Source organism: Manacus candei, unplaced genomic scaffold (assembly GCF_025592945.1).
Source record: "Manacus candei isolate 608988 ecotype Guabito, Panama unplaced genomic scaffold, ASM2559294v1 h1tg000033l, whole genome shotgun sequence".
NCBI classification, from domain to species: domain Eukaryota; kingdom Metazoa; phylum Chordata; class Aves; order Passeriformes; family Pipridae; genus Manacus; species Manacus candei.
In genome coordinates, this window is record NW_026138081.1 from 3,763,105 (window position 1) to 3,786,738 (window position 23,634).

The 23,634-nt window shown below is 37.0% G+C and overlaps 1 protein-coding gene across 20 annotated transcripts in view; it reads left to right on the forward strand.

The window, feature by feature from the left end:
* Positions 1-23,634, forward strand: part of GPHN (gephyrin) — a 287,927-nt gene that overhangs the window by 156,805 nt on the left and 107,488 nt on the right. For 10 of the 20 annotated variants that reach the window (XM_051791387.1, XM_051791390.1, XM_051791391.1 and 7 more), the window contains exons 5-6: positions 4,314-4,352; positions 20,869-20,963. In XM_051791387.1, coding sequence (XP_051647347.1) covers positions 4,314-4,352; positions 20,869-20,963 — 134 coding nt within the window. The remainder of the gene's footprint in view (positions 1-4,313; positions 4,353-20,868; positions 20,964-23,634) is intronic. The other 10 variants (XM_051791389.1, XM_051791408.1, XM_051791399.1 and 7 more) reach the window with 1 other exon arrangement.

Genomic DNA, 23,634 nt, shown 5'->3' on the forward strand with positions numbered 1-23,634 from the left:
CACCATCATTGCTGAAGGGCTTGGTTGCTATCATCAACTGCAGTCACTGCATGGGAACACCTGCAAGCTGCCAGGGCACCTATAGTGAGAAATGTGAGGGAAAAGAAAGCCTGATCCCATTTCAGCTCCATTTACTCAAATATCAGAGGTTACTCAAAAAATAAGACCACCAAACAAAACAAACAAAAAAACCCCACAAAACAAAAAAACCCAACCAAATAAACAAAAAACCCCTAAAGGATGAAGAAAATAGATGCAGAGAGAGTGTTCCTGGGGAATGGTTATTTTGATAAATAAAGAGGGCTTGGTAAATTCTTGATATTCTGCTGCATAAACAGCAGTTTTTGACTTGTTTCTTTGTCTGTGTCAATCCAGCTGAGATACTAGATTGAAAGAATGTGTCTCTCAACTTATTTATGTCTAGATTTTCCAAAATAGACAATTATGAAGAATATGGGGAAAACAGAAGTGTTGTAATGCAGAGGGTACTTGTCAGTATGTGGGATTGATGTGTCTAAAATGCAAAGCTGCACATTTTTTCTAACATTCCCTTTTAAAAAGTTTCAAATGTCACAGTGGATACAGGAAAAGGTCAAAAAATATACGATAGCTTTCGGTGAGAGTTATGCAACTCGATCTGTTTAGTTTATCATAAAGAAAACTGGGAAGTATCTTGTGTTTTACCTGTACTTTCTTTGGGAAATAATAACATACAGCACTAAAGGCTTTGTAAGGTACCAAAGGCTTTCTTTGCCTACTTAAGGGAATTGTAAAAATAGCTGGTGATAGAGAGCTTGAGACAGAAAAATCTAATAAGAAAATAGTGGAAGGTTTTTATGTGTTGAGGTTGGTTTGCTTGTTTAGGAGATTAATCACACAAACAAATTCCCTAAAGACCTGTATTCTTCATTTTAATTCTGTCAAATCAAAAGTATTTGATAGTGGGAGAAATGCCTTATAGAACTCAAGTTATCTTGTACTCCGTACAGAAGTCATAGATGGTGTTGAATGAATTATCCTGCATGGAAGGCCAAACTAGATTCTGGCTTTATGTTCTGTGTGTGTTAGATGAGAAGATAGTTTGACTAAAATGGATCCTGAAATTAATAATTAAGCAATTTTATTTCATGAATTCAAAAGGATCACATTAATTGCTTCTGCCTCTTTTTTGAAAATGCAAAACCCTGAAAATACTGGCTGAGGATACTGGGACAAATAACTTTTAAATTACTTAACTAATGTATTAACCTTCTGTGTGAAGTTGTCTGACCATCATATCATAAAGGTAATGCTAATCGAATTCCTCTTGCACCTTTGGATATTTTGCCCATTTAAGGATCAGCTTTTATTTGCTTTATTTTAACTGTCCTTAATACTCTCGAATAGCAAATAGAAGTTCTGTTTTCTGACTCTCAAACATGTATAAAATATTTGCAAGCTCTGTTGAAAAGAATAGTAAAACAGTAGTGAGGGATTTGAATGTTCCATAAAATGAGAAGCAAAGCCACAGTGGTGAGCCAGGAAACCTCACTTTTTTATTCTTAAATTTTGAAAATAAGTTTTTTATTCCAAGGTAATTTCAGAATGGAAGTTGGAAGAAGGCTGGCTTGTCCTGTGAGTAGACAGATGGTTCCTATCCCAGTGAACTCACATACTTCCAAAAATACAGCCAGAAGAACAATATGATTATAGTTTGCTTTTCTATTGAGGTAAAGAGAAGAGTTCTCCTCCTCTTGGTATTACTGATGCCTTTTAGCCATGTTTTCACTGTAGAGCCCACAGCTGTCTCTGTTAACTGGCTTGTCTCCTATTAGCAATGTAGCCACAACAGTGAATATATTTTGCAGTCCTTTCTATAACTGTGGAAAGAAAAATAGGCCTGCCATAAGACTGCTGCATAATAAATTTTAAATTTGGAACTTTTGGAATTTTTTTTCCTCTTAAGCATTTCTAAAAATAGTTTCCATTAAAGCATCACTTCAGAGAAGATAATAGGAAACTGGAAAAAAAATTAAACATCAAGTTAAGGCAAAATAATCTTGAAAACATTGTCAGGCCTGTAATTACACAATTTTTGCCCTTAATGTGTCATTTTTTTCTGGTCATGGTCTATTGCAAAGAGTAAAAGCTTAATATGGGGAAAATTAACAAAAAATTGTATAGACATGTTAGGAAGACTTCTTTGTGACGGCAGCTTAAAGACATGAAAACTAGAGGGCAAATACTAGTTTGGATTTAAGATGTGTGAAAAATTGAGTGAGTTAGTCCTTTTGACATAAGCACACCAGAATAGCAAAATGACTCACTATTAACATAGTTGATCATTAAAACTAATACTTATTAAAGAATAGAGAATTTCTCATTTGCTGCTTGCCTGCTGTGTAGGAGCCTTTCCAGCCACTAAATGAAAAGAAACTAGAAGAGTTTTGGAAAGCAGCTGGCTTCAGGAGTTATTCTTAGGATTATAACTGGTCCTTCACCTGCTTTTGCTAATTGCTACCACGTGGAGCAGTGAAGCTTTAGCAAAATGTTGACTCAGTATAAGTACCAAAATACAAAACCAAAATGACTATTGTCACACTCAGGCGTGAAAGTCTTATCTTATTATGGACAAGAAAATTATTATTTTTTTATCTTAATTTAGACTGTATTTTAGCTTCTTGTCCCTTCATGCATATATTCTTTTCCCAGTTATTTTTTAATTGGAATACCTAAATTAATAGTGAGGTGCATAATCTGCTGTTACTAATTGTTGACATTAAAACTTTCACTGGATTTAAAAAAACTCCAGATTTTCCTCCACAAATAAACATTTTCTTATGGTATGCTGAGATCAGTTTGTCATAGTTCATTTTCACTGAGCTTGAAAGATCTTACTTCAGAGAGAAGGTGATAGCAATTTTGTTCTTGATGTGCTGCAGCTAATTGTCGTTGCTGCTGGCCACAAAATCGCAAGATTTTATAATTACCTCATGGTCTAATTTCTGTTTGCAATTCCTGGCTGGTGTATGCCATTTCTAATCATATGATGGAAGTCTCTTGGTCTTCTCTGCCTAAATTTCCTGCCATTTTGTTGTAAGCCCAAATAATAGTGTTTGACACAGGAAGGTTTGGATATGGAAGAAATTCCTTTTCTATGACCCCAATTTCTAAATTTGAAGTTGTATTAACCTGTATTATTCTTGTGCCTTGCTCAGCTAGAAGAAGCAGGAGTGGGTGATACCCAGAGGATCAGTATAAATACTGTTCTATCAGCTTAGCCTGTCGCTACTGTATTCCTTAAGATCTTTGTTGGGTATGAGTGCATGGCAAGTTCATACAGATTCTCTCTGTGACCTTTCCAAATCCTGATGCAGCAGGGCATAGCAGAGCTAATGGTGCCTTTATATTATCTAGGGTTCTCTACAGTTTGCAAAAGAGGGAAGAGTTGGCTTCTTGTTGCATATTACTACCTTCTCAGAGTGGAGTGTAGGTTTTTACTGTTGCCAATAAAAAGTTAATGTTCAGGTGAATAAATGCACACACAATGTGGACTTCAAAGTGGACAGAAATACTGAAGTTTGATTCTTGGTTGGTTGACTTTTAGTTACTAGGAACATACTTACTAAATAAAAAGACTCATGACTGAAATGACAGATGAGTCAAATTACTGAACTTTATTACTGCTGGGATTTTCTGAGTTCTTACATTTCAGACTTCATTACATGTTTCTGAAATAGAGCAGCAGCTAAGATTTCTGAAACATAGTTTAATTTGTTTAAAAAAACCCCCATGTTAAATAACAGTGCTTAAGTTAAAGAGAAGAGGATATTCAAGGTAACAAAAAGGTGCTTCTAAGTTTCTCACTTAGAAGAAGGTTACCCCACAAGATTCGTAGGACTGATTCTTTTCATTAGAGTGTGGATGTATCTAAGCCAAATTCAAACACCATCATACACTAATAATGTAATGATGACTCCAGTTTATCTCACAAATGGCCAGCAGTGGCTCATGGGTACTCCTGTTCAACTTCACAACCTATTTTACAGTGGCTGTGGGAATGAGCTCACAAGACCATCCCCTTTCCCCTCTTATATTAGAGGTGCTAGAGGTAAGTGTGGTTTTGGGGATCAAGGGTGGGAGGTCATGAGATGAAAGTGATGTGGTCTTCTTAAATTTTTCACAAACCTCAATAAAGGCATGTATCTGGGGATGGGCAAAGATTCAGTTGAATTCTTATTTTTTGCCCAAAGAGATTACCCAGTCCTAAAATGACATGCTTTCCTTGAACTGGGAGTCAGAAATCCCTTTTCTCTTCTGTTTTTCTGCTGCAGAAATTCCCAACATTCCCATTATGTGGGCTCCAGAGAGGGGTAAGCAACATCTTCAATCCCACCCGATCATTTCCAGACTAATTCTTTGCTAGTATTTTTTTGCTTTTTAAATCATCATCAGAAACAGTTTTTAGCCACATTTTTCCCATTTGTTTGATTTTCTTGTGGATTCTCATATTTTTGTTTTATAGGAAGGTCCCATGGCCTCCCCAAGTGCTAGGGTCAGACTCATTTGCTGTTTCCATTTGTGTGCTATTCTCCTGTGGATTTTCATGGTTCACTCTGATCAAATGATATTACCAAAGGGTGAGCGTCTGGATTGTTGGGACTTTTTCACTCATGGTATCCTAAGTTATTGAAAAAGCACTGCCACCCTGCTGCCCTGTTGATCATTTGGCAAGCTTATGTTTTGTCCTTGCCGAAAGTTGCATCTGATTATTTGTGGGCTTTGGTCTTTTTCTGACTTGTCTGTCTGGGGACTGCCTGGCATTTACTACTGTCTTTTACTCTCTCTACCTGCTGGCTGTGTGGCATTGTCCTCCTGAAGTCTTGGCCCTTTGCCTGACTGTCTGGCATTGCCTCTTGGCCAGCTAATTGCTTGACACTGACTACCTACTGCCCTGTCCATCTGTTGAACGGCATGTATCGCCTCCTTGCTGTCCTTTCAGTCTGACTGTACACGGGCATTGGCCTTCTGCTGCCCCGTCTCTGCTCCAAGTGCCTGGCATTGCCTTTCTGCTGAGTGCATCTGCTGACTTTGTGAAATTGCTCTCTGCTGCTTGGCACACATGCTGACTGTTTGGTACTGCTTTAGCAACTTGCTGAATGTTTGGCATTTTCCTTCTGCCTTTTCACCTGATCCTTGAATGCAGTGTCCCTTTGCTGCTCTTTGGGTCTGCTTACTCACTGATACTTGCTCTTCTGCTGTCCTGTCCACTTGCTTTTATGCCTGGCATTTCTATCATAGTGTTCTGCCCATCTGCCTAGATTTTATTTCTAAATATGTACCAGTCTGAAAAGATTAAGAAGAATTGTAAGGAATGGGGAAAAAATATTGTCTGGCTCCTTCATGATCTGATTCAGTTTAACATACCAACCAAAAACTGATCTCAGTACCAGCATTCAGCTTTTTCATTGAACTGCTCAAAACCCTTTTGACCTTACAAAAAAAAGAAACCAAACGCAAAAAAACCTGAATTTTATTAGTCTTCGCTTCCATCACTTTATTTGATAGGTATATTACTGTTCAGTAATACTGTGTTCAGTATTAAATTCAATACTAAATAATTGCTACAATGCTAATATTACCCACAGTAATTCTCAGAATCCATGGAAGGTAGGTAATAACAGGGGGGAAAAACAATCTGTTACTGAGGCTCAGAAAGGTTAAGGTTTGAATGTAGAGCTATGTTCATTAAACACAGTGGATCAAAGGAGCTAAGTAAGAAATTTTACAGACTTCTTAATTTAAAACAAAGGGTTGCAGCTAATCTAAAGAAGCCATTGGATCAGTACAGTACTGTCGAACCACAGTGTGTCCTACTTGCTGCTTCCCACTCTTTCTGTACTGGGAGAATGTTCAATTGCCAGTTTACAGAAACCTTTTACCACTCTCTCACATATTAAGAACAAGGACTTGACTATATCAGTAAGGTCCGTAGTAAGGGAATAAATCATTGTCACATCTTAGAATAAGAAGCAGGATTTCCTGCCTCTTCTTTTAATTCAACTTATTTGACCTGTCTTTTTGTAGCTCTGCCACAGTTTCTAGCTTGTTATGTGTGGGTTTAATTGCACTTTTGAGTCCGGTACCAACTAGGAACTGGAGAAAATATTCTGTCGTAATGAATCCTGTCATAATTTCATAATAAATTCTTACTACACTTAAATAAATTTCATGTAATATTCTTTTAACTCTAGATTTTAATCTCTTCAGATATATTAATACTACTTTTGCTATCTTCAAAGGTACCTTAAATATGTGAAATTATGTCTAAACATAGACAGGGTAGGGCAGCACCCTTGAGTCAGTAGCCTCCTTCACCAAGTGCGAGACCAGCTGTGGAGTCAGAGGAAGACTGTGGGAGAGCACCTTGTTCCTATGCTCCCAACAGCAGCTTACTGCTGTGGAGGATGGCTCCCAGGACAGCTGACAATATTCTTAGTAAGAGCTAGTAGGATCCTTCTCCCAGTTTTCACATTAACCTCTAGAAACCAGTAAACTTGTATTCTGCTCCAATGAATGTCCGCCTTTACTCCTTTACAGTCTCATAGGCTCTTCTGTCCTCTCTCTTCTCAGCCTTCCCAATCCTCCCTTGCTTCTCCAAGCATATTTTTTTCACACCTTCACAAACTCTTAAAGACGGTAGGCTGGCAGTCTCTCACTTCCCACCAACTTCATGCTGTTGAAGGGTGTGGTGACAAGAACAGATCTCAGTGGTAAATCTTTCTCCAAGCTTTAAGTCATAATGTTACTGTGGTGCTTCCCTAGGCTATTGTTTGAGAGGTGTATCAGGGGCTGGAAAGGAGGAGGAATATTCACTCTAGTACTGCAGGGCTGCAGGACGCTGCTAGAACTCATTTCTTATCCCAAGAACCATAAGTAATTTTTTTATGTATCATTTTAGTTATTTGAATATAGTTTTTTAAAACTTAATATTATCTCAGAAAAATGTGGGGATTTTTTCAAGTAGTATTCAAGGTACATAAATTCCATATGAAGAAAAGCAGCAGAAATTGGAGTAAAATCAACACAATGCTTTTTCTTGAATATGTGTAATTTTCTTAGTTGAAAACTATACCTACCACAGCAATGATACAATACTGTCTCAGGCAGCTTCACTGTAACATATCAAGATAAATCAGTTTTCCATCTGAAGTAATCAAATGGTCACTTGGTGGTGACCATGGTACAAATATAAGTTTTAAAAAATATCTGTGGTAAGTTGAAAGAATACACTGTAGGTTTTGTCTTATAAACGAGTCAACATTTGGTTAAAGAAGCAATGAAAAATTTGCACACAAAGCCCTGGGAGTAGAGTCTTCTCTATCAAATCCTTGTAACAGTAATATACAACTTTTTTTTTTTAATAGGATGGGGATGGGGGATTTATCTTTTGTTGTTGTTGTTTTCTGTTTGTTTTTTTTTTCCAAGGTATTCTTTAGTCTATCTTGCACTTTTCAACCAAAAATTAGCTTTTGGAACAGTCATAAAGACTTACAAGTCTTTCCAGCTCATAGAGTTTCCCTTTCCAGGATAACTAAATTTCCTGTTTTCTGCCTAATTGTATCTCAGTTTTAGTCCTCGTTAGACTCTTTTCCTTCCTTATTATCTCTGATTAAAAAAAAACCTGTTACAGTTCTCATAGTTATTTCCTGACCTACAATATCGAAATCCTACAAATTATTTTTCAGGAGAGAGACTGTTTTTTGTATCTCTTCTTCCCTTTGGTGTAATTTTTAATTTCCAATTATTTTTTTTACCATTCCCTTTCCTTATTCTTCTCTGTTTTCTAAAGGAATCTTTTCTGATTATAGCAACATTGCAACCTCTAAGCAACTAATTTCTTCAGTTGTTTCTGAAAAAAAAACAAACAAACAAACAAAAAACAACTTCCTAACTAATACAGGCCTTTTGCACTCAAAAAGAAAGATAGGTGTATAATTATTTTCCTACCCTTGGAATTTCCAGGAGGTGTTTCACTGCCCTGATCCACTTAATTACTGCCTTCAGTTTCAGTTGAAGTTTTCTATTCTTTTAAGAATAATTTGTCTGACAGGGAGTGTGTCTGACACTCATATCGACTTGGAATCAACTTCAAATTTTCTTAAGTCTGTATATTGCTTCTGGATTCAGTCTGAAAAATTTATTGGTTAATTTTAGACAAGAATGTCTTAGATGAAACTTGTTGTGCTAAAGAACATATATGCCTTTTGGTTCATGCGTTGTCATCATCGACAAAGGCTTTTGATGTTACAACTCATGTAACAGTTTGCTGAATGAATATTGATACTGAGTAAGTTCCAGTGTCTCTCTAGTGTTACCTCTTTACTTAGTGGGTAAATAGCTTTTGTTGTAAAAATGAGGACATGATGTTGCATTAAGAGTGTAGAAATTTGGCAGAGAATAAATCCCCTTGCTTTCCAGCTGTTCCCTAGAGATCAGAGGGGCTGGGTGCAACCAGCTTACTTTCTGACTGGCCCCAGTTTGGCACCATAAGTCTGGTTGTGTTCGATAAGGACTTTCACAAGCACAGATTCACAAGAAGTGTAGTTCATGGAAGCAACATGTTATAGATTCTTGGTAAATTGACTGTGATAAATGCACTAGATCTACAAAATATAAGTGTATAGTGCTATGTACAAGTCTTCCTGGATGTGCTCCGATGGAGTCAGAGACACAAATCTTACGAAGAGGCGTCTCATCTTTGGGGAGGAGAGAGGACCAAGCCTGTTGACTTGTCTGCAGAATGGGGTTGTATTCTCATCCTCTGCCAAAGATGATTTCAATGCAAAATTTATACTTTTGGGAGAAGTGGAGATGAGATTATAATCAAATATCCTGTTGCTGCCATCATAAAAGTGGAGGGCAGCCACTGTGTATGTAAATGAGGGGTATCACACCTCCATCAGCAGGCCATCACGCCCACAATAATTCCTTTACCACATATCTCACGGCATATCTCATGACTTTAGGCCTTATTCCTACAGATGGATACACAAAGTAGTGTATCAGTGACTGTTGCAGAGTCGTTCCTCCCAATACATTTTGCTGCTGTTCTGCCCAGACAGGTTTTAGGTTCATCCTGGAGAAGAGAAGGCTCCAGAGAGGCCTTATTGTGGCCTTTCAGTACTTAAAGGGGGACTATAAAAAAGATGGGAACAAACTTTTTAGCAGGATCTGATGCAATAGAACAAGGGGGAATGGTATTAAACTGAAGGAGGGTCAATTTAGATATTAGGAAGAAATTCCTTACTGTGAGGGTGGTAAGGCACTGGCACAGGTTGGAAAAGAAGCTGTGGGTGCCCCATCCCTGGAGGTGTTCAAGGTCAGCTTGAATAGGACTCCAAACAACTAGCTCTAGCTGAAGATGTCCTTACTCATTGCAGTGGGATTGGACTTAGATGACCTTTAAAAGGTCCCTTCCAACTCAAGCTATTGTATGGTTTGCTGGAGCTTCTTTTATTTCATTTGGTAGTTTGACAAAGTCAGATTTATGTAATGATTGGGAAATTTTATCTGAGACTGCACCTAAGCTTTTGTTTGGTTTGGCCTTTACTGCTTTCATAGAACATCGTAGCAACACGAGTCAATCTTTTCCACCCTCACCATTTGCTTTCAGGAAATATTTGTACAACTTCATTAGACTTTTTTCCTGTAACCTTTTTGCAGATAGATTGAGTGAGTAGGAAATAAGCTTTATTTTGTGTAGTGTTGCAATCATGTACGTCACTCAAGTGGAGGATTTTGCAGATTTCAAAGCTGAATGAAAGCTACACATTGCACCTTTTATTTTGGCTGAGTTTTTGAGCTACAGCTCCCTTTTCAAGAGTGAAAAATGATAGGGTTATTGCCACTTCCTACGATGAGCTGACCAGTTCTTCCTTTAAAACCAGATAATACTTATGTATCAAGTGGTATACGGAATTAACCCATGAACAGCAAGGCCTAACACTATGGTCTCTTTCAAGATCTTCTATGAGTCATGCATATTTTACTGATTTCTGCTGGTCAGCATTAGTTGTTCCTGGACTGAGAACAACAGAGAAAGGCTCAAATTTTTTTTTAGATGTGTTTGTCTCCTAAGAATGTTGTTTCCCACAGCATCTTAATGAGAAGCTGCTGTTAACTCATCAATACCATTTGCTGGCAAGAGTATGTTTTCTTTTGACCTTTCTTAAGGATAAGAAAGATGGATTTTTAACCTAGCTAGAGCTGTGGGGTTTTCTCAATTAATAGCTTTAACACTGTTTAGATAGTCTAATATTTTCCCCAGAGATATTTTGTATTTCTGTTAAGTTTTCCTTGTTAACCTTTTTTTTAAAAGAGGACTTTTTAAAATGTAATTCATTTAATCAGATAGATAATATTGAGCAGCTAACCTTAGGTGCATCTGATTTCTTTGTTATTCTGAATTATTGTCTTCCATCACCTGTATATCTTATATAGGAACACAGCTGTCTGATTGTTTTTACTTAAGTTAATCTGCTTAGAGGTATGATGTTTGTAGTTGCTGTACACTTAAAAAAACATCTAACCCTCTTGAGAAGGCACTTAGCTGGCTTCCTAAGAGAAAACAAGTTTCTAACTTTTCCATTACAAATTCTTCTGAAAGCACAACTATTCCTACACAGGGCCTCACTACCCTCATAGTGACTTACTCCAGTGCCTCACCACCCGCACAGGGCTGACTGACTCTGTATCAGTATGTCTGACTGGAAACCATGGCCAGGAAATGGCTTAGTGTCTCCACTAGCACCCCCTGGGCTTACCCATGTGCCCTGAGGGATGTTAGGACTGTGGCAGGCCTGGGCATGGTGTCCCCTTAGTGCTGGTAGAAGCTCACCCCAGCCCTGCCAGGTGCATGAGGTGAGCTCTGGGGTGTCCCTCGGGGCTGGTGTGTACCTGCCATCTGGACCACAACCGCTACCTGGGGTGGGGAGGGTGGGCAGACGCCTCCAACGGGGATGCCCACTGAGTGACTGCTCTTCTCTCCTTCCTCCCCAACCCCAAACCTCCCTCTCCTCTCCTCTCAGTTTCCAGCAGGGCCTCAGGCTTTTTGCTTGCAGGTTCTCACCCGCTTTCCCTACCCAACATGCTAAATACCCTGCCCTGACACTGCAGAGAAACTTGCTGTGGTAGTGAGATGCTTAGCATTCATTGCAAGAGTCCAGTCCTGTCTATATTTTGAGTACACGGAGCAAGAGCTAACTTGTGCACTGTGCCTATCTAAGGATCTCTTTTGCCTTACCAGTTCTTAAAAGCTACTCCTTTTTCTCAGTGAACTACTTGCACACTGCTGGTATAAAAATCAGTTTGCTGAAAAAGTTTGGACACCAAGTGAATTTTATTAAAAAGCAAAAAGGTTTTTCAGCACCACATGGTCTGCTGCTTCAAACACAGCAGAAGTGTATGTGAGGGGAGGTGCTTATATACCTGTGTTGCTATATCAATGGAAAACTGTGTACATTATAACAACTTCGGGGTTTCAAAATTAAGAGTGTACAGGTGGGAAGTAAACTGGCATAATATGTCTATACAATGTGAAGTTGTAATAAAAGCATTACTCTGTCACAGCTGAGTAGTGTCAATAAATGCTTGAACTGATTTTACCTAGGGCATGAAAGATACTTTAACGTCTTCTAAAACTCTAAGAAACTGGAGTTTTGAAAATACGTATAGTAAACATCGTAGTAGCAGTGTAAAAAAGGGAATATATTCCCTACTGGGTTGGGGGGGGGGGTATATCATTAACTATTACTGTAAAGTATTGTAAACCATTAATTAAATAGTAAAATCAAATTCCAGAGGAAAAGGTTAACTCAATGTATTTAATTTTCCTCAGTATAGGTTAGAAATTCTGCTGTCTTCTATTTCAGTGCTCTGTGCTGCGGCAGTCTCAACAAAGTACTTTCCATCTTCTTTGAGAAACATTTTCATTCAGTTTTTTCCATGAGAATCTTGGAGGAAAAAAATGTAATTTGTGCCAGAAGTTAAATAATCCTCTATAGGAAATCGTTTGACAAAAGGCACAGTAGGTCATTCAAAATCTGTTTAGTTGTTCAGTTCTAATAAAAGCATCATTTACGTGTGCCAAAATTGACAACTGTTCAGACTGAACACATTAATTGCATCATTGGATGTCACAGAAGAATCCTTTTTAAGAATTTTTAGGTTATGGCAGAAGTACTTTAAAGCTGCTGTTATTAGAGATGATTTATCATTTACTTGGAAAGTAAAGATAATGTGTAAGAGAACCTTAAGAGAAAGTAAAGTACTTTTTGTAATTCTTGTGTTGCCATGGTGTGTTCTTGAAAAATTATCACTCATTAGTCCATCCTTTGTAGTGTAGAAGGTGTATTTCAGGAAGTGTTGGGTTTTATTAAATCTACAACACTGATGATCTGAGATCTGAAATTGTTTGGAGGAGCTACTTTACCTGTGGCAGAAACTGGAGATTTAGAAGTGCAAAATTTCGTATGCCATATTTTTCTTGGCAGAAGGTAGTGTATGTTAGGAAACATCAGACAATATCCTCAAAAGAAAGGAGTTCCACATCTCAGTTTCAGTAACTAATGTGCTAGAGCTGAGGCATTGCAAAATTATTTATTTACAGCAGTGAAATTGCAAGTAAAAACTTTTGGTTCTTTCAATGACCAAGAGACTGGGTAAGTTCTTAAAAGAAAGCAGTGTGCATTTCTACCTGGTGACCTCATTCTTTATGTGTACTGATGAGAATCTCTGAGGAATAGTGCCTATTCTTTTCCTAATATCACGGTAGTTCTAGACTTCATTGCTTAGTATACTTCCCTGACCCACAAACACACCCTCCCTCCCCTTTATAGAAGAATCTAAGCTTGGCACTAGTTTTGAAATGTAGCTAACTGTACCCTGACTCCACTCTGGTATAGATACATAGTCTAGAAGATAGTACACATAATCAGAAGCACTGTCCAGGCTACTTTTTTATGAGACAGTATTTCCTAGTTGTTACACTATTAGTTAAAGCTCATTACATTAATGAGAATCTGAATGACCTACATTCTACAGTTCAGTCATGTAGAATTCTTATTGACATAGTGTGGATACCCATAGTTCTCTCATTTCTGCTGCATGACTGTGATTTGCAGAGAACAGAATTTTTTACTTCTCAGGTTTTGTTTCTTTTCTTCAGATTTTAAAGAATTATGTGAAAGTTGGGCTAGATTTCCTAGGTTTTTACATTTTGTATTAAATATAAAACATTTTGAAGTAACTGAGGGAAAACTTAAACAAATAGTAATTGTTAATAGCTAAAATTTTAACAGTGTTTTTGTAATAGCAGTATGGTATTACTGTCTTTACTGGGAAGTCTTCAACTGTATTATTTTTACTGAACAGAAAATTATTTGTTCTTGCACAAAGTGGAGTTCAAGTGGGAAGTACAGCAGTTTGCACATGAAAAAGAGAGCTGAAAAAGGAAGTAGACACCTGACCCTTCTTTGTGCTAAGTGCAGTGGCTTGTTTCCAGCTGTTGTTTTAGCAAGCTAATCCTCCTAACCTCTCCACCATTGCAAATAATCTGCCTTTTGACACTGCCTTAACACACACCATTAGACAGCTGTAACATATGCATCTGGTGGGCTGTGTGCAACTTTGTAGAGCCTAAATGCATTCCTTATAGTGCAGAAAAGCATTTAGTGTCCTGTTTGTTTGCTTAACAGCTAGTAAAAATGATTGGTCTAGTGGGTTTATGACAATGTATGGGGCTAGGCAGTATCATAAAATTAAGATCAGGTTGTATGGTAAATATTTTATACACATTTATGATCTTAAAACTTCATTTAGCAATCAGGAATAAAAAATATTAACACTTGATATATATTAGAAGTGATATTTTAAAAATGCCCAAATACATCAATTTCATTAACATTTCAATTACACAAATGGGGCAGACAAATCACTGATATATGAAGTTTATGTAAATCAGATGCAACCAGGTTTAGCTCAAAATTTAGACATAGATCTGCTGAAGTGAAGGAACAATTTACAAATTCCACAATGTTGTTTTTTCTAGTATATTAATTTAAATTTTTGGCTTCTCTATTGTGTATAAAGTGTCAAGCATCTTCCCCCAAATGTTTTACAATCTCTTAAGTAAAAAAGAACCAGTGTTATTAAGTAAATATTTTAATTAGTTTGATTTCAGTTGAAGAAAATGAGCTTTTAAGGAAAGTTACAATAAATACTAAGATTTTTTTATTGAATAATATTATTTATATTTTATTTATAATAATAATATATAATTATTTGTTTACAAAAATAAGTATCAGTGGAGTCCAACTATTGAGAATTAGATATATTCATGGCTTGGTCATGCGTAAGTCACTGAGTATTATCAGAGGTACCTCCAGTCATATACACAGTGGAGTTGTGCTGATAAAATAGTTCCCTGATAGCAGTTTATAAACATGGAGGACACTGAACTAGCTCCCGACGCCCGAGTCTCATGCCGTAGGCATTAGGCTACAATATATGATTTGATGGGTCCCAGTGAAGGCAGTGAGGGAATTTGGAGCAGGCAATTTGCAGGCAGAATCATGGATATAGGGAGAAATAGAGAAAACAGAGTCTGTGTTTAATCTAACAGCAGTTATTGCTGTCACATTTTTGTTCCTTAACCAGATAAATTTTGTAGGGCCATTCTGTGATATTTAGGTTCTTGGTAGCAGCAGAATCACTGCAAATATGCTGAGTGCAAGCAGTATTCTTGTGCTGCAGAATTATTGGCAGTGCATTATTGGTGTGGGCAGATACACCAGTTTGTAGAGTTCATTTTAAACCGACTACATTAATCAGGGTTTCATTCACCTTTGGCTGTGAAGTTAGAAGAAGAGGAAAAAGAACATGGAATCAGGTCAGTTATTGGAGGAGTATGTATCAAGCTCACTATTGGTAAGAGGTAAAGGTGGTAGAGTAAGCCACCCTAATATGATTAGACATGTTTTGTTTTATTTTACATTTAAAAAAATACAAAAGGCTGAGAGTGCTCTCAGTATGTGTCTCTGTGTGTCTGACATAGATAACTGCATTTAAAATCAAAAATACTGAACAGGAACATCAAAATAGAATCTCAATCTCAGACTGAGTTTCTTACTGTCCAGTTAAATAGACAGAAGCTGACAGTCACTTCGTGAGGAGGAACAAACACATCAGGGTCGGCACTGGACTGATGTCTGCCTAGCCACCACCAGTCCATCCTATGAGCCCAAACGTAGTGATTCCTGCTTAATTTAGCTTTACATCAGTTATTCTCTGCTACCCTGGGACTATACAGCTGCTGATGGGTTTTTACAGGCCCAAATCATTAGCACTAATGGATAATTTATTGTTGGAGGAAATTACAACTGTTGGGCTATTACATTTTTAAGGTGCATGTGGTTCATTGGTGTGGGTGTGAATCTGTCAAAAGCTCTAAAATGACAACAAACACCTACTTCAAGGTAGCTATACATTGCCCTCTTGACTTATATGGATCTGTGTAATTTGACATTGTTAAATCAATGATAATCCTAATTGCGTACATATGAAAAAACAGCCATTGCATGATGTGTCTCTTACTGCAGCACTCTAAAATGTTGTTAGAAGATTGTTAACTTTGATGACGAGAGACTTTTACAAACCTACTTGATTTTGGTTGTTTTGCAGCAATAGCGTATGTGATCGGTTTTATCCATTTGTCAATTAACCAAAGAAATTTGATTTTGTAAAACACTAAAGAGCACAGTTCCTGTCAAGCCTTACATCCCTAAAAAAAAGACACAGATTATCATCACACAGGTTATTGGTGACAGGGAATAGGAAAAACTCAAGGAAAGACAGCAAGATGGTGAGAATGAGTTGACTCAAAACTGATCCTTATCCAAAAACTTTTTGGTATATTAAAAGAAACCAACTGAAACCTGTATTTCGTATTGTACATGGAGAAGAAATAGATAAGTGTTTTTTAGGGAAGAAGCTATGATCAGTCTAGCTCCATGTAAGCTCTATTTTTTCCCCTGCAAAATAAGAGTAGGGAAGTAGGCAATAAGCTGAACTAGCTGACTTGTGAATAAAAATTACTGGCACACGTGTTGTCTCCAGCAGACATATTCCAAATAACCTTGAAGAAAGCATCTCATCTCCAGGCTGAGAGATGCAATTTTTATTCCTAGAGTATACACTTCTTACACAACTGGTTGACAGACATGACTGACCTTTTTGTTTCATATTTGATTGATCTGTCTCTCTAGTCCTTTCTCTGCTGTTCTGAGTTTTGACTGTGGTCTGCGAGCTGTGTTGCAGAGGATATATAAGTATTTCTTTCATTAGGCCCTTCCAAGATTTCAGCTTTCAGTGAAAAGCTCAAATAGGTAATAAAATATTATCAGTGTCAATTCTATAGTCTGTTAAACATAAATTGTCTGCAAATTTGTCCAGTAATTTGCATATATAGCTCTATGATATGCTATTCAGAGTCATAGATTTTAACTTTTTCTACTGAAATAATATTTTCCACAGAGGCAGTCTCTGTCATCTTAATTTAATTGAATTTATTATGACTTCTGAGTCTCGTATTTGCATTTTAGTTGAAGAAATAAAACTGTATTACTGTCCAAAAACTGCTGAAGAGTATATGAAATGTCTCAAATGATTACTTACTATTGAGGTCAAACTTTGCTATACTTAGTCCCTGAAAGACAAAGATAAGGAGTTTCTGAACATTTCAAGAGTAGTCCTAGGTCTTTTAATTAAATCAGTCTGCAGTGGGTATATCCTCCAAAAACTGCCTGGAAGGGCTTCCACAGGTTGGGAACTGAACTAACTTAATTTATATGGAGGCAAAGAAAGGCAGTGAAGCAGCAGAGAACTCTGTGAAAGCAGTTGGCAGCGAGCCATCTGTTAAGCAACAGCAACTACGTCAAAGATATCTAAAAATATATCAGTTGGTTTGGGAACATAATGCCCTAACTCCAATAAAAAGGCACTTTGTAAACAATCAAAAATGTGCTTTAAAATCAGTTGGATTTATTCATATAGCAATGAAATATAAGAAGTACTGCTCTCATAGACATTGCTAGTAAATCCTGAATAATTAAATTGTTTGTCCCTACTTCTCCTCTCTGGAGTAGAATTTTATTTCAGTCCCATTGTCTATCTCCATGGTTCCCCCACAGCCTGACACTTCTGTCATGTTCTGCCTTACTTTTTGCTTCACCTGAGTTTTTCCCTCATGTATTGTCTGCCCAGGCTGCCTTGTGCAGTCTTCCTTTGTAGAATTATGGAATGGTTTAAGTTGGAAGAGACCTTAAAAATCATGTTTCCAACCTCCCCTGCTATTTTCCATCCCACTCACTTCACTCGCTTTCATTCTACTCTCATTTGTGCCCTTCTGACAATCCTGCTGCTGGGACTTCCTCTCCACAATTCTGCCTTTCCACTTTAGCTTCCGTCTTCCCATGTTCCCTTCTCCTATCTAAACTACAAACCTTGCCTTTCTTTGCAACCTCCAAACTGGATTTTCTGCATTTCTGTCTGTCTCCTGAACTCTTGCTTTTATTTTTAAGTGTTTCTGCTTCTGTGGAAACCCTCTCTTCCACCTACATCCCTCTTGTATGCATTTGTCTTTTTTGCACTACCACCCTATGCTTGAGAAACTGGGGACACTTCTTTGCTGTCATTTTAGTATTTTATGCAATTTTACTCCAGTATTTTTCACCTACCTTTTATACAGTCGTCAGCCTCGGGTTTGAGAATATACCTTCAGTCCCAGTTAAGGCATCAGTGTGACAGCTCTGAATGAAATACCTTCATTTTTTCCTGCTAGTGCCCAGCAGTGTCATCATCGCTGTTGTAAGAGAGCCAGTAGCAACAGCCTTGATCTGATTCATTCTGTGCCAACATTATGGCCCCCTGCAGCAGGCAACAGCTGGCTGGACTACCAACAAAAACACTGCCCATGAAACAAGGCTGAACAGCCTTAATTCAGCCTTGTTAGAGTACTAGTAAAATGTGAAGGTGCTGAATCACTATTCTTTAATAGTTTCCATGCAGGCAGGTGCTGGTACCAGACAGTTAACTCGTGAATTGGACACAGATGAAAATCTAGGTTTGACATCTCTCCTCCACCCTTCTTTCAAAGGAATAATACTGGAAGAAATATTAGAAAACCTGACCACTAGCACTTTGGTATATTGTTAGGTGAAACCAAGAGTTGTAACAGCTAGACACAAGTTATCTGTCAGTCATTGCAGCACTGTTACTTTCATTCATATATATGTATAACTAATTAAGAGTGTCCTTCCCAGTGTGATGGCTATTTCAGTTCCTGTAAACTGCACATTTTAAGTTGTGTTATTTGAGGGCATCCCAAAAGTGGGCTGTCCAGTGACTGATTTCAAGAGCAGATGTCACTGTAACAGTGGTTACTTAGCAGCAGCAGTTTTTTTAATATCTATGCAGTAAGGCTGCAAATATAAAAACCAGAAGCATTCCCATGTTTTCAGAGGTCTACCTACAGAAATAAATATAAGCATATATATTTTGAAACAAGTATTTTTAGAAACTTCTGTTGAGGAATGTACTGCTGTTTGGACTTGGTGCCCTTTCAGATTTTGTTGCTTAGTCTATACATTTTTAATAATCATATTGCCTGCTAGCAGTGACATTTTGTGAAGGTCATTTTTCTTGTGAAGTTGGAGAAAGGACTTGAATTTCATTGAAGGACTCCCTGAGCTGCAGGATCATTGTTTATGGAACTCTCTTGCATCTTGTACTACCTTTGAAGCCTGTTTAGAATTTTAACTAATGATGTCTTCAAAGTGTCACTGTGCTCAAGGGCAAAAAATAAATTTCAAAATGCACTTTATATTTAAAACCGGGTTTGAATAGCTTTGAAGCTTGGTATTAGCTGAAAATAAAAGGCATAGATACACACTTCCTATATATGCACACAGAGAGAATTCCGTGTTTCACCAACTTTTTCATTGTCAACAAAGTGTCTCTTCACCATTGCAATGCCTTTTTCTTCTATATTATAAAAATCATCAGGTCTGTGGATAGTCTTAAGAATTTTTAATGTGATTGATAATTTAACACCTCAGCAGGTATCCTTCTTCAGGCTATCCTTCAGGTAATCTTCCTCCATGGAGAGGTTTTAGTTTTGTCTACATCATTCCAAGACCACTTCTTCTCATTTCCCCTGTGTAGAAGCACTGTCACTGAGTTGTATTTATATGGCTTTTCTGTTTCTGAGTATAGGATGGCAGACATTAAAATCAACATGCTACGCTTCAAATAAAAGAGGCTGTGGTATCAGCTACTGAATTGAAATTGCTTGGTTTTGTATAAACCAAAGTTCCAGCTTCCCAGAACTGAGCACATAACCAGTTTGCTTATTAATAAAATACCCAAAGGTTTACATGATAGCTGTGTCTGATGTCTTCTGATACTGGCATATTCCTTTAAAACATGTTAAATGTTAGTGACAGTGTTTGAGAATATGGACACATGAATATCTGTACTGTTCAAGGATTTTTTTTCTGTTTTATTTATTGCCTCCTGCAAGCGTTTTATCCATATAACTAGTATAGGACTTCTGGATCCTTCTTATAGGGATGCCTAGTTTGGGTTAATTCTGTCATTTTCCTTCTCTAGGACTTTGTTTTTCTATTTGTAAGCTAAAAGCTTACAAAAGTACAAGGATGCGATTTATAATTGAATCTTTCACACAAAATATTTTGCCTGGTTTTTTTCCATTTTATTATTTTGCTATATCGAACTGCCAAGAAAATTCAGCTTATTCAGCATATCCTTATATTTAAGATACTCTTTTGTATTTCTGTTTTGATAGCTATACCATCAAAGTGTTGTAGTTGACTGTCTGTTATACCACGGATTTCACAGTTTTATGATCATTGCTACCAGTTTAGTTATGCCAAATAAGTTAGAATCTTGTTTCAGGACGTGAAACAGTGCGATCCACTGAACAGCAACTACTGTGGGGTAAATGAAGAGAGGGTGAGACTGTAAGCAGTCTTTAAGATGTTGTGTACTAACTAAAGTTAGAAGTTGGGAGACTGGATGGATTGTGTGTTCAAGAAAATTTGTGTTAGGAAGTCAGGACATAATGTTGTGCATGATTTTCCATCCGATTCCCTTTGTGGAAAAAAGGACTAAAAAGACAAGAATTTTCAGACTCTGCTTCCAGACTCTCAGTGCCCACTGCATATGGACTGCTTGTGAATAAAAGCCATCAGCCTATTTGGAAACACTATTTTGCTGACATGATTGAAAGGGAAGGCCTCAGCCTCTGGCCACTATCATTACCATTTTACTATTTTCCTGCTTGCCTGCTACATGGGCTTCCCTTCGCAAATTTTTTTTTCTGTCTCACAGACTGATTTACCCTTCTCATGCCTGGGAAAATGCAACAGGAAAATGCACAAGATTGATGAGGAAGAGAAGGCAGTCTTTTCTTTGCTTATTCTCAAACACTTTTTCCTTTCTTTTTGAGGCAGTTGTTATTTCTGTGGTGTTGGTTAACGCTTTCTGTATTTATAGGGTCCTGACTTTTATAATTTTCTATAGGAATCTTCACAGTCAGCTAACAGTACTACTTCCCAACCCCCTTGTCTTTCCCTATTTTATACAACCAAGAGAAAATTCTGTAATGTATTTCAGTGTTGAAAATTTAGCAACAACATTTTTTGACAGAACAAAATGAGATATTCTTACCCAATTTTTATCTGGTTTTATACATTTTTTTCTTATCCTTGTACTTTGTCGCTCACTTTGCTATTTAATCTTTGATTGCAGGCCACTAAAGAAGTAATAGAGCGAGAAGCCCCAGGGATGGCCCTGGCAATGCTGATGGGATCACTTAATGTTACTCCTCTGGGCATGCTGTCCAGGTAAGACTATTTCCTTAAAAATATATGATGAACTCTTTCCTTAGAAATACACATTGTTATTCAATGACTATGCACAAATTCCTGAATATTGCCATTATTATCAAGACTAGAAGTCTTAACTTCTCTGAAGTTGCCAAATTCCAAGAATAATAATTGCATTTTCTCTTTTAATTCCCTTTGTTGTGTCTATTAGAAACTGTATCTTCCTGTATTTTCTGATCCATGTTATTTGTAATATTGATGAACACCGTTAAATAGCTGTCTTTTCATTCTAGAACTGTGGCATTTGGGTGATGAGTGAAGAATTTTTCTGTATGTTGTTCATCAAGTACTAAAATGCCTTGTTTGGCAAAAAAACCCCAAATCTTTGATAAAGACAAATGTATTGTTTTGATATTGCTTTTATTCCAGTATCAGCAGAAGCTCTCTGTAGAAGGTAAAATGGTATTTTGTTCTATCCTTTCAGATATTGTACTTTAATTCCTGGAGTTTAGTATTTCCTACTAAATAACTAGTAACTGTTTCTCTACCTGTAGTTATTCTGGTTTTTATAAGTGATACCTCTTATTCTGTATTTTTTTCTGGAGCTGATTTTTATTTTATTCTGTCAATTTGCTTCATTTTACATACGATAGACAGTAATAGCAATACCTTTCATAAGTTAATTTGCACTTACACATTATTTCAAGGTAAGTAAGAAACAATGGCTGTTACAGGTTTTTGATTTCTCGTATAATGAGGGTATAACAAGAAAATAATTGTATAAGAAATAAAGAAGAAACTTTTAAAAATACAAGTTTGTGTTCAGATAGTTGCATTTTTAAAGGACATTGAGATGAGAGGTTTAGTGATTCGACAAGGTATTTTAAAACTTTCCATACCCTGTATCACATATCTGAAAGGGCAACATTACCAAGTTAACACCTTCAAATTCTGTACCAATTAAAAAGTATTTTCACTTTTTTATCTGATAGAATTTTTATATCAGTTTGTATTTATCTGAAAGGAAAGGATAAGAGAATGCTACTCAAAGAGAGTAAGGCTAATTTAGCTGTTCTGTTTCTGACCAAGAAAAGGATAACCGCCACCAAGTTTGATCTAGGATGTGGTGTGATCAGGGTGGCTGAAAGGATATTGTAATGGAAGTGGAACCAAAATGCTGCATTGCGTCCTGGCTCTTCTGTACATATAGACAGAAAATGGCCCTTAAACTACAGCCACTTTCAGTAGTAATTAATGAGAATGATGGGAGATAACATTGCAAAGATGCTGCATGCAATCAGGCCTTAAAAAAATTCCCAATGAACAGGCCTAAAAGCAATCAGCATACAAAAGGCCATTATTTTTATAACACTGTTCAGATCATAAAGTTAAGTACACAAAATTACAACATTCTGATTTCTTGTGCAATCTCACTTCGACATGAATGCAATGTTTATTATAATTAGACTTTTTTGTAGAATTCCTATGCAAATGCTTAAGATGGGGAAAGGAAATTTACTTCTCTCTTGTTTGTTGTCCTGTGTGTAATACTATGAGTATTGGTGCTCTTTATTTATTATATCTTCTCTGAATGCAGGCGCATTCTCTGGTATTTTTCTTACATCAATTGTTTGAAGACCCAAATTGTTAATATATATTTTCATATACTTTCTGAAAATTGAGGTAATGCTGTAATCCCCTCTTACAATGAGGATTAAAGCACACAATAAAAGAGGTCGGAAACTTACACTAATTTTAGGTACAGAGTTAGGGAAATGTAAATCCTAATTTTTTCAAGTATAAAACATTAAATGTCACTTACCCTAAGCTTACTTCTCACTGACTTCATTTTGAAATGAAGTCCTGATGGATAATTCTGCCTGTAATGTCTTTGACTTTTCAAATAAAAAAACAAAAGCAGAAGTTCTGTTGTGTAACATTAGGCTGACACATCTATAAATCACCTGCAGGTTTGGAAATGTTAGGTCAGTCATGTTGAATTTTATCACATGAACTTTTAAAACTTGTTACAAGTTATAGGCTGTCTTCCTGCCTTAGGGCCAGCATTGGCAAGTTATTTTGTAGGCTGGGTAGGGCGCAAATGAGGGACAGCGACACTCTCATTCTCAGTTCAGATTCAGACCCAGAATCGAGAAGGGACTGTCTTAGAATATTAAAGACCTTTTTATGTGTTTCCTGAAAGTGTTTCCATTTCTTCTCTGTGACCTTCCAAAACTGGCCTTATCCCAGAATTATCTCTTCCCTTCACCTGATCCCTTGCCTTCAACTGCCTGTGCCATGCCAGTCTTTACTGTGGCTTTTTAAAGCACTCTCTGTTCCCTTGCCCATCTTTTCTGCTTTTAACAGCATATTTTCTTACCAGGGAGATCATGGGGTTTTTTCACACGATATTTTTTTGCAAACCATGCATTTCTTAGGTACTTTTACTTACTTTTGCATGCTCTCTTGAGAAATTTTTGTCAACTCCATTTCTCTCTTGAACCATTAGATCTGATTATTGGCAGCCAAAACTTGCAGTTTTCAGGAGAAACCAGTTTTCAGCTGGTTTAATCCCTTTTTTATTATCAGTTGATTGTACTGGTTATTTATCTTATAATGTTCAAAATTATTTAAAGTGGAATAGAAGAGCCAAGAAGAAGACTATTAAAGGAGCTATCTGCCAAACACA